The 12,748-nt window shown below is 30.3% G+C and overlaps 1 protein-coding gene across 1 annotated transcript; it reads right to left on the minus strand.

Annotated features, from left to right (window-relative positions):
• Positions 1-6,993: 6,993 nt before the first annotated feature.
• LOC133800937 (uncharacterized) lies at positions 6,994-11,178 on the minus strand. The gene is made up of 9 exons (XM_062239051.1): positions 11,020-11,178; positions 10,755-10,812; positions 10,049-10,130; positions 9,899-9,966; positions 9,707-9,804; positions 8,526-8,662; positions 8,291-8,358; positions 7,433-7,496; positions 6,994-7,279 (listed from the first exon to the last, which is right to left on the minus strand). Exons 2-9 carry the CDS (start codon positions 10,763-10,765, stop codon positions 7,262-7,264), a joined length of 546 nt encoding a protein of 181 aa, XP_062095035.1. The 5' UTR covers positions 10,766-10,812; positions 11,020-11,178; the 3' UTR covers positions 6,994-7,261.
• Between the last annotated feature and the right edge of the window lie 1,570 nt (positions 11,179-12,748).

Genomic DNA, 12,748 nt, shown 5'->3' on the forward strand with positions numbered 1-12,748 from the left:
ATTGCCCTTGAAAAATACCCTAAATTCAGCTTCCGTACGGACTGGCACCGCGGCTCCATGTGATAGAGTCGCAGCTCTAGTGCATTTTGCGATCTAGATTCCGTCTCTGGATTTTGTAGCGCCACAGCTCTAATTCGGATTTTAATAGAGCCTCAGCTTTGTCTGATAGAGCTGCAGCTCAAATTCAGGAAATTTTTTTTTCTCTTCTCTGAAACTCTTAGGGCTGCGGCTCTAATTCAAACTTTTCACCAAAACATCAATTTGACCCCCGATTTCGCCTAGTTTCCATTCCTTAGCCTGTTTAACACCGTTTCTTCAAGAATTAAGCAATTTTTCTCCAATTTCAAGCTATTTCCTTCATAACCACACTTAATCCTGAAAACACAATAAACACCGGCATAATATCGCACAAAACCAAATAAAAGATTAAAATTGCATCTTAAAACACGCCATAAAAAACATACCAAAACTAGTCCTAACAAACTTCCGACAACTTCTACTATGAGATTTGTCAGATTCACACGCAATTGAGTGATTTGGCTGCTAGTATGAAAAAGAAATATGAAAAATATTGGGGCAATTCAGAGAGCATCAATCCCTTGTTGTTTTTGGCTGTTGTGCTTGATCTAAGATATAAGTTGAAGTATTGTTTTGAGACTGTTTATGATGCTGAAACTGTTGCTAAGATTGTTGTCAAGGTGGAACAAATCCTTCAACGATTGTACAATTTTTATAATGTTGAGGGTGAGAGTGATGGTGATAAGGTTAGTTGCTAGTTTTATTTATTTATTTTTTTCATTGGTTTTAATATGCTATTTTTTGTTGAGTTGTTGTTTGTATTTCTTTTTCAGGTTAGCAAAAGTGACTCACCACCAAAGAGTGATGGTAAAGAAACTCATAGGAGGAGATTATTGGAAAATTATTTGCAACAACAACAAATGTTTGTGACTGAGAAAATGAATGATGTTGACAGATACTTGGCTGAAGAACCAGTCAATCTAATGACTTCCACATTTGATATCTTACTTTGGTGGAAGGATAATTCTAATAGGTATAACATTTTATCTATGATTGCTAAAGATGTTCTTGCTATCCATGTGTCTACTGTGGCTTCTGAATCTGCATTTAGTACTAGTGGACGTATTTTAGACTCATTTAGGAGCTCTTTGAGTCCAAAAATGGTGGAGACACTAGTATACACTCAAAGTTGGTTGAAGGAGAGTCATGAAGGGATTCAATCAATTGAGTATTTAGATGAAATACAATCTTATGTGTTTCTTGAAGAAGGTAAATAAACTAAATAGATTGATTTGATAATAGTAATCTTTGTTTTATGCTTATTTATTTTTCAATAAATTATTTAACTTATGTTTTTTAATTTTAGAAGAGAACAAACCCAAGGCCAAGGCAACATTAAAGGAGAATACCAAGACTGTTATTGTTGATTGATGGATTCAAATTTTTTTTATTTTGGTTGAACTTTTTTGGACTTATGTTATGGATGATTGTAATAACTTTAGGACTCATGTTTGGATGATTGTAATGTTTTGGGTGGTTAGATTTTAACCACCAAGACTTCATTTTCTTGTTTTTATGTTTTAATTTGATCATCTTTTTTCAAAATTCTGATAAGAATTATTGATTTTGAAAATTAAACTTCATACGAATTTTAAACTTTTAATATTTAAAAATTATGTATAACCCAACCCACAATGTAAATAGTAGGGTTGGGCTATACAATAAAAATATTTTGAATGTGTTATGATTCTCTAAGTTGATGTAATTGGGTTGGCTCATTCAAATGCCCTAAACCCAGCCAACCCAACCCATGTGCAGCCCTAATATGATATGACTAGAATAGATAATAACAATATGTTTACTTATCCTATCTACTGTCAATATTAGTCCAGTCCGATGTAACAAATACATCTGATCTTATCTACTTTGCTAATGTTCTGAAAAGAACATAACATTGCGATGTGTAAGTAGATCATATCGTAGATTGGCAAGTCAGTGTAAATCCTGTGCACTGACTAATCTTAGGACTAACTTATTTCGAACATATAATCATATTTATATTCCATTGTGATTACATCACTATAAATATGATTGGCTATATGCTTGGGATTTAATAGAAGTTTATATTAAACAAATAATCATGAAAATAAAACATGTGAGCAAAGTGATTGACCAAGTAAAAAAAATGATTTCTATTCTTTTATTGATAATAAAATGATATTACAAAAAAATTGAGTTTTAATTAGGGCATAAAACCCCAAGAACAACACCCTAAGAGGGTCTCGCCCTAGCGGCCTGCACTCAGCGTGCTTAAAACCGATCCCGACCCCTTGCCGTACTCGGCTTTTTGTCGTTCTCGGCCTTCGCCGTTCATTCATAAACATACATAATATTCACAGATATTTAAACACATATTAAACATAAACATTTGGGTCGCGCCTTGCAATACAAACAATAGGGCTATGCCCTGCTCTACAGGTACAACAGTTTCTTTACCTGTGTCCCAAGCTGATAAGCCAACGCGACCTCGAGCACAGTCCCCTAATCCGAGCCTCATTGAAAAACTAGTCACAACGCATTCATAATAACCATTCATCAAGCCTTAAACCAATAAATAACTCCGGAATAACAATCTATCCTTGGGACCTTGGTATCTACAAAACAGGGTAGTAGAACCCTTCCCGAGCCTTAACATTTGGGTTCCCGAGCTTAAAACCCTCAAACAGCCATTATTTGCATTTGAGACACGACCCAACCCCTTAAGGGCCGCGGCGGCACACTTAAGTCAAAGACAAAATGCCTCTCTGCTGAAGGACAGGGTCGCGACGCTCCAGACCCTGCGTCGCGGCACCTGGGCAAATTTCTGAGGCTCCCAGGCCTCTTCTTTAAGCGGGTCGCGGCGCCTAAAGAACAGGGTCGCAACTCAAGCCCCTAAACCCAGAATTTCCCCTGCATTTTACGAGCCAACCTCCCTTAAACTCACCAATTCTGAGCCCTAATCCTAGAATTTAGCCTAGGATTCATATCCAAACAACAGAACTAGTATTAACATCCAAAAATCCAACAGAAAGCCTCATCATAGCCTAAATTCAATCACCCAAATTCCCAACTTTAAAAAATCTAAAAAGAAAAAGAAAAAGTTATACAAAGACTTGCTTTATCCTTACCTTTATTCTGATATCGGCCTGAGCTAACTTCAATCGCCACAAACTTTAAGTCTCCCCAAGCTCAACAAACCTCTAGCCTCAAATTCCTAAGCTTGAATCCTCCACAATTTCTCAGCTTCCAAATGTGTAAGAGAGGGAGAGAGAGTCAAATATGACAGAGAAAGTGAGCTGAGTTTTTCTTGTTTCCTTCCCTTCTGTTTCCTTCTAAGTCCCTCTAGAGTCTCAACATCCTAAAGAGTCTAAGTCTATCCCCTTAGCCAAAAGTCCAAAGTACCCCTTAAGCATATCTTAATCCTCAAGTGCCACTAAGGGCAATCCCATCAATTGCCACATCCCACTAAATCCTCGAGTGTCATTATAAATCTTCATTTGATCCCGACATGCCCAAATAATTGCTAAATTACTACTTGTTACCTGTGACGCCCCACATCACCATGGCTGCTTTCTGGAATGACGACTGACCCTACAAACCAAGACAAGTCTTTCCAGCGTGCTTTGTCCTCACTCGCACACTTCCTGGGAAAACTTCCCAGGAGGTCACCCATCCCTAGATTACTCCAGGTCAAGCACGCTTAACCATGGAGTTCTCAAGTGATGGCTACCGAAAAGAAGATGCATCTTCCTGATATAGGTAGTACCCATCAATCCATTTAAGCCCTCTTCAACTGTGTAGTCCCATACCTACACAGTCTTAGAATCATCACACTTGACCTTCCCCAGGCGGTGTGGGATTGCACAGCTTACCCGATCTTTCCCCTTACGGATCACGGGATTATGACTGTCACATTACCTGACAATTCCCGAACACATATTACATTCCCAAAATACCCCTAGGCTCATCCCGAGCTGGGTATTTGATCCGATTTTGACTATATTAGCTAAACTGCTCCTTAGGACCGTCTCAGATCATGCATCAAAAATATATCACCACTCACTCGTGGTATCAATCACAATATACGCATATATCACATTTATGTCATCAATGAGCTAAAATTACAAATATGCCCCTAATAACCAGATGAGGCCCACATGCATATTTAATTCACCTAAACATGCATTTCTATTCATATAATCATCATATTCACATATTAGCACAATTAAATCAATTATTGTCCTCCCAACATGCTAATCAAGGCCCTAAGTCTTATTAGTAAATTTGGGACGCTACACATGCGATCTCAACATAATTATGTATGGCTCCCATACATAGGGTTTGGTTAGCTAGGCTTTTAGAACACTTTTTAAGAAGTCAAAAGTCACAAGTGAAAGCCTAACCAACCATGCCCATAATATATATATATATAGATATATCATATATAACCAATATTATTAAAAATATTATAAAGTATCAGCTACTAATATCACACAAATCATTTTGTATGTCATATTTCTACAAATGTCACACAAGTATTAGGGTTAGAATAGTATACGTGCGTGCTAAAAAAAATGTTAGTAATATCATGTAATTTATAAATTTATTTCTTCACAGTCTTACTATTTTAAAGGGTAGATTAAAAATATTGCATATAATTAACAAAAATGAGAGACATTTATAACAAACTCCTTTGTAGCACATTTCTTTAAATAAAAAGTGTGTAGATAACAATTTTTTTTTTATTTTAACAATTTTTTCATTAACTTTAACGAAATATTTAATAAGATATATCTTTAAAACTAATTAAAAATAGATATTTATTAATTATATTAATATAAATTAAAATATTATAAAATATCATTATTATAATAATATTAAATATAAAACTACATACTTAATAATTATATTAATATAAATTTAAATTCAAATGTTATAAAACATCATTATTATAATATTGTATAATACAAGACTAAATATTTAATAATTATATATTAATATAAATTCAAATGTTATAAAATATTGTTATGATAATAATATATAATAAATAATCCTAATTTCTTACTAATTATATTGGTATGAATTCAAATATTACAAAATATTATTTAATATAAAACTAGATATTTAATAATTATATTAATATAAAATTTCATTACAACACTAATATATAATCTACGTTTTTTATTAAAAAAATTATCATTTATATTTAAAAAGAAACATGTTATTTTTTTTATTTGATCTAACTTATATAAATATATATATTCTTATTGAATAATAATAAATATTATAAATATATTATACGTAGATGTTGTGTGTATATAAATAATATGACTGTATAATTACATAAGAAATTAGAATAACATATCTTTTATCAATAATAAACAAACTTATTCTCCAATCGTTAAGGTGTAATTTGAATAATATCATGAATATTGTGTACCTTAAATATGGTAGTTTGTTATCTAAAATGTTATCATATTACATATATTTTTTTAAAAAAACCATAAACAATGTTTTGGTTTAATTTTTCTTTTAATATGTTTATGTAATTATTTTATAATATTTTTTATTTATTTAAAATTTATTTGACAATCATATAAATTTAATAAAAATAATTAATAAATTTTATAAATAAAACTAAGCAAACGTATATTACACGTTGTTTGTATCTAGGATAAATATATATAATTTGGAGAATTTTAGTATATTTCTTAAAAAAATTATTTTTTAAAAACATACTTGAAGTAGTGGCTTACCTAACCTATTTTGTAAATATATTGTGAGTACTCCCCTTCAGTTAGAAGAGTATTTTTTAATTTTGAAAAAAAATTTACTTATCAATCCTGTTTATTTTTCAAGTGATCTATAAACCAATTTTTTGAAAGCTCGTGCTTTTCTTGAGGGATCTTTTTGAACTTAGGTTGCTCAAACTAATCTTTTGGGTGTATTTTTTTTTATTAGATTTTATTGTCTAAATTTTGAAGGACAATCCTATTTTATATCAAGTCACTTAATTTTATAGTGTATTATATTTTGACTTCATATGCCCTCTGCTGCTTATCATTATTATTCAATCTTAGGGTGATTCAATATTTAAAAAAAAAAAAAAAAGTTTTATTACATTATACTACATGTTCTTTTTATTTCCTATATTTTCTCACCTTCTCTCCTAGAAGTATTTGAGTTTAAGTGGTTGTCAAAGCACAAATAATTATATATGTAAAAAAAAGATTAAATAATGATCACCATGGGCTTACCCAATATTCTAGTTGGATCACAGGTTGAAAATCCATGAGAAAAAAATGCAAAATTTTCATATATAGTTATTATTATTACTTTTTTTTTTTGTTTTTACACAAAATATTTAACCAGTTGTAAATTTAGGCATTTTTTAGGGATTTTAATCCCAAATTATTTTTAAAAAAAACAAGGAAAAAGAGTTCAACCTCATCTCCACCGTGCAATCTCATATACTCTTCAAAAATATATTTATAATAAAATGTGAGATATTAAGTCCATTTTATTAAATATATTAAAAATAAAGATAAATACCATTTTAGACCCTATGTTTTGCAAAAGTTACTGATCGACTCATATATTTTGTTAAGTGACAATTCAGACCCTGCATTTTAAAAATTGAACAAAAGAGCACCTTATACCTAATTTTGGTAAAAAAATAAATAAATTCAATTATAAGACTAATTCTTGAATCGTTAGTGATGCAATGAATTTAGAAAAGCAAAGAAAGTGGTCAATGAATTGAGAACGAAATATTATATTTGAATTTGTTTGACGAAAATTGAGTATAATGTACTATTTTGCAAAACAATGAGTCCGAATTGTCATTTAACAAAACAATATAGAGTCTAAAATAGTATTTACCCTAAAAATAATAAAATAACCTTAAAAAATAATATAAAGTAATTAACACTCAAGTAAGCATTCAAAAACATATGGTATAATTTCATATAAACAAAAGCACCCTAGTGCAAGTGATATTTGTGAAAACATAAACAATTTTACTTCAAAAAAAAAGTTAAAAATAATACTGAGGAAAAACATATCCTTGAGAATAATACTAACACCCAAAAAAGATAGGGAGTCCATGGAATTATAAATAATTAGAGCTTCATCAAAGAAGTTTTTTCCTCTGATCTTGTGAATGCCAAAACGTTACTTGAGTTTCCATTTCAAAATCCTCAATCTAAGATAAGTGTTCCATCTGCTAGGTACAATAATAATTAACCAGTTACTAAAAATATTGTCATTGTCTTTCCAATCCATAAAAAAAGCATAATAAAAAGGAAAATAAATAAATAAAATTCTCATGAAAATACAACAACAAATAAGATGAGCATGAAATTTTTTCATTTACCTTCCAAAGACCATCGTTAAGATAATGCATGTTGTCCACCCCAATACCCTTGTTGACTGCCTTTCTGTAAATGAAACAAATAATGCCTTGACATCTTAGATTTTGCCATATATGAGTTGGACAAGCTAAGTTTTGAGACTAATAGGACCCCTCTCCTAGTGACAAGAAATTGAGCTTAGAAAAAAAAAAAGAGATTTTTTCTTAAATACACATTTTTTCTTTTGAAAATACGTACTCAAGTTTTCAAAAATACGATTTTCAAAATTTTATAATTACGAAAATACGTTTTTAGGAAAAACTTGAAAACAATTCGCTGGACCAACTAAACATCAACAAAAAAAAAAACACTAAAAATAACGCAAAAAAAAAAACCTTTAAACAACTTGAAAACAATACAAAACAAAAAAAAGACAAAACTGTAAAAAATGTTAAAATTTACTTAAAGCCGTAAAATTGAAATAAAAGTGTTTGACCGTAAAAACGTAATTTTTTTGCGAAAATTAGTATTTTAGGTAAAAATTACAAAAAAAAGGACAAAAATAAGCCCTCTCCTAAGGTTTGCATCTGGGTATATAGACCCCACTACCACTAGTAGCAACATTTCTCTAGGTTGGTCAGTTAAAATGATTTAACAGCTTAAATCCCAAGGAGTTATGGTCGAGAAACTAGGACTTTGAAATTTTACTGGACACTGCAACTTGTAAAACGACAACGTTTCTACTAATAAATTATTTGCACATAGAAGTGTCTGACTATGTAGTAAAATCATCAATTTGCTCAAAGTTATGTTACAGGTTGCTCAATTAAGTTTCTTTTACAAACTGGTTAATTGAAAATACAAGCAAGAGATTAACTTACATATTCTTTGCTGACATTTTTGTAAAACCAATTGCAAGAGCATGCTGCTTTCCTTCAGCCATTATGGCCTGAGAGTAATCAGTTTTACAATCAGAAAAATCTTGAAAAGCCTAGACTTCAAGATTTATCAGTGATAAAACGCGGAAATATTCACAATGCATGTAGTGATTAATAAAAAAACCACAAATCAAATTAAGTTTATGTTAAAATCGCAACTAATATGTAAAATTCATACCACAGGAGTTTCTGCACCCACTTCTTCATCCAGAAAACCCCCAGGAGATGTAAGACCGGGACACATAATGTTTGCACCAGCTAGAACAAATTTTATTGCACCCCTATCTACTTGTAATTTTTTCATTATATTTGGATCTGCAGAACAAAAGTAGGAAAACATGAATCTTCTGGAGAAATAAGAATGAAATCAAGTGGATAATTCCAGTAAGGAGAAATAAGAATGAAACATATGTTACTAAAAAAAAACCTTTACTATCATATCTAGAGAACTTAGGGAGATAATAGTTCTAATTGTCTTCATTGAAAACTCCCCTCTCTAGTAGAGCTAAACCCAGTCAATAACAAAGCATAATGGTGCCAATTCTTAAGCTATATAAGTAAATCCAAAGCACCCAACTAGTTGGAACTGCATCTACTCTTCCATATTTAAGCCTCAAAACATCCTCCTATAAAAATAAGATCCCCAATATTTTAATTATGTAAACAAAACAGGAATTCAGGAACACCCTACTATTAAACGAAAATCACCATCAAAATAAAATCCTAAAGAAAGACCAAGATCTAATAGAGAATAAACTGACTACACATTAAATTTAAATGCTCTAACAGTTGTCTCTATTATCCAAGGAATTCAGATAATTTAGCTAGCCTCGGGACTGGTTTGAGACAATCTACCCAAAATTCCATTTCAAATTGGGGCGAAGTTAGATCCTAACTCTTCCTATGTGGTTGGTTCCCAATATTGTCCAAGTTTTCATCCGCATTGGACGAGAGTTATCATTGGTTTGTCGATAATAGTAAGGATTTTAATAACCCCCTTCCCACAGGACTCCAAAGCAAAATCCTAGAGACTAGCCAAAGACTGGTTCTTATAATAAAATCATTTGCCAAACTGATTTGTGGAAGTTTTATATAAAAAAAAACAGCATGTTTTCACATTGTCACCAATTTATTAGGAAGTTATATATATTCAATAATCTTAAAGTATAGTAATGCCACAATTATAAAGTTGCATGTAATTCTTTCTAATTTATGGTCTGGCAAGCAGGAAATGCATCACATGCATTCCAAAAAAAAAAACTAAAAAATCACCATGTTAGACAAACAATAAAATTCAACAATAACCTTATTATTAACTAATTCTAACAGAAAAAAATGATATGGCAAAGAAACACTTACATTGATGCAGAAGTCTTAGGGTAGGCATATAAGGGCCATCACGAATGTTAAAAAACAGTGGCACATTGTTTACCACAACCAAATTTAGATGGTTTTGACTGCAAAGTTAAGAGGGATGTTAGATGCAAAAGAACGATCAAACTACAAAGTTCTATTTGAATGAAAAAAGCAGGGAGCAACTAAGTGACAAACCATTTAGTAACAATCAGAGGAGATTTCTTGGGAAGCAAATCATCCAACACAGGTTCAAGTCCAGGATACTGAAATTGAAGTTAATTCAGTGTTAATAAAGACACATGAAATTACTTGTTTAAACTTAAATACACTGACACGGTAAGTTACCTCTTCTGCAATACTTTGCCGAATTCTGCGTTGTACAGATGCCTTGACCTGGTTTTGTGCAGAGACATCTTCAGAGGAAAATCTACAGACATTAAATAGTAAAATTAAATTATGCCTCAAGTTTCCAAAAACAAACCTACCTACGGACTACAATTGTAGAACTAACTCAGAACCGAAACTTCTAATTACCATGTTTCCTACTCCAGACATGATCTTCTAAGTCCTAAAACATAACCAAGTCTAAACCCAAATTACGTTCGTTGGACCATTGTTCAGCATACCCTCATTTTTCCATACACAAATTAATATAAATTTATGGCGATAACTTGAACCCCTTTACACCAACCAATATACATTTCCCTCACCCAAAAACTTCAGTCCAAAGTCTGTGTCCATCGAAATCTTCTATATAAATGGATATATATATATAAATATTTATATTCACTTGGCCCAGTCTTCAGCATAAACATGAAAACTACAAAATGAATTAACTATGGCAACATATGAATTCTGAATTTCGTACTATTCTTCAAACATCTAAGGCAGACATTCAAAGCAACATGAAATCATCACATCCAAAAAAAAAAAAAAAACAAGATCAAAGAAAAGCAATACACAATTCACATTCAGAAAAAAACTAACCACAAAATGTAATATACACATGTGCATTTATAAATACATACTCTCGAAGGAAAGAAAAACTTACTTTTTGAACATTGTAGATGCGAAAAAGAAGCTACTGGAAGATCTTTAACGAGCACAGCCTATACCCAATTCATATATTGAAATTACAGTATTACATATCAAATTTAGTATATCATAGTGTTCAATTTTTTAGGTCTAAGGGGCGAAGAACCGAAAGCCAATACAGAGAGTTGGCCTCCTTCGTAGTTCATAGTTCGGCATCAAAAAAGCTTAGCAAAAAAAATAAAATTATTTGAAAACTGAGATGTATGGAGGTCGACCATTACCAAAATCCGCTGAGGGAAAGAAAAGCAGAGAATCTGCCGTTGAGGAGCTGCGTCGGAGCAGAGAGCTTCAGTCAGTCCACCACGGTGAGGAGGAGCAAGTCTGAGGGAGAACTAGGTTGGGACTTGGGAGTGTCCGAGACGAGACGGGGTCTGGGTCTGGGTCTGTTCTTGGGCTGGGCTTTATGTGTTCTCTAATGGCCCAGCTATTATGTTCCCTTTCTTTTTTCTTTTTTTTCACTAAACTCTATTTAGTATTTTGTATATATATATATATATATTATATACTTAAATTTTATTTATAGAATTTATTAATTATTTTTATTAAATTTATATTAATATCATATAAATTTCAAATAAATATAATGTTTTAATTAGATAATTTATTTATTTTTGTTTAAATTTATATTTGTTTTTGTTTTTAAATTTGAAAGTGACAACAAGATATTATACATTATATGTTTAATGTAATATTAAACATTATAAGTGGATTTAAAATTTAAGTTTTTTACTAGTTTTTAAAAAAAATAATAATTTGTTGCTAATTGACAGTAAATTATATAATATGTTTAATATAATATTATTTTAATAAATGAGTATACGTTTAATTAAATTTTATTTAAGTTATAAAATGTATGATTTTATTATTTTTAAATAATTATTATTGTAAAATATCTAAAAATATCATATTTTAATTTTTTTAATTATTTATTATTTTTAAATAATTATCATTGTAAAATATCTAAAAAAATATCTTTTTTTAATTTTTTTAATTATTTATTTTATTTTATTTAAGTTTAAGTGATGTTTACAAACTACCATTAAATATAAAAATATTATGTTAAATATAATAATATTACGTTAAAGTTAACATTAAAAAAATAAAAATTGTTAAAACCAAGAATTTTCGTTATCTACACATATTTTTTATATTTATATAGAAGAGATATAAAAGAGAAATTTGCGAAAATAATATTTATTTCAATGATTTTATACTCTGGCTTATTTTTAATAGTTTTTTGCAAAATGATTTCTATCTTAAAATTCGACTAGGTGTTTAAATTTTTCGACCAACTATATAGAATTTTTGACCGGCTATTTGAATTTTTCGACCACCAGTCTAAATTTTCGACTAGCTGTCTAAATTATGAGAGACAATTTTGCAAATAATTATTAAAACTAGGCTAGATTGCAAAATAACTTTAAAAAATAGATCATTTTACATGTTTTTAGCACACTAAAATGATAAAAGTAATTTATTTCGTGGCGCGAACTGAGAGTGAGAAAAACTATTGTTTGAAATAAAAACTGAGTCATTTTGGAGAACGAAGCTTCAATGAAGACTTCAAGGCACAAGTGCTCAACATAGTGTGATTGCGAGCATGCTCGTAGGTCTTCAAAGTAAGACAATTGTAGTAGATTTAATGATTTAATTAAATATGAATGATATGGTTTATACTTTTTTGGACCACATATTTTTACATATGACTTTTTCGACCCTGTGTTTTGTTAAATGATTCAAATAAATCTCTAAACTCAATTTTGGTCAAAGTTTTTTTAACTAAAATTACAAATAATTCACCAAACTAATAATTCAAAACAAAAACAAAATATTCTGCCTAACAACTGTATTGTAATATTCAATTTTTTATTCATCAAAACATAAATAAATAATTAAATTAAAAGATAATGTACAAATCAATTTCTATAATCATAAATAAATAGGTGTTTC

This window comes from Humulus lupulus, chromosome 9 (genome assembly GCF_963169125.1).
Source record: "Humulus lupulus chromosome 9, drHumLupu1.1, whole genome shotgun sequence".
Classification (NCBI taxonomy): Eukaryota; Viridiplantae; Streptophyta; class Magnoliopsida; order Rosales; family Cannabaceae; genus Humulus; species Humulus lupulus.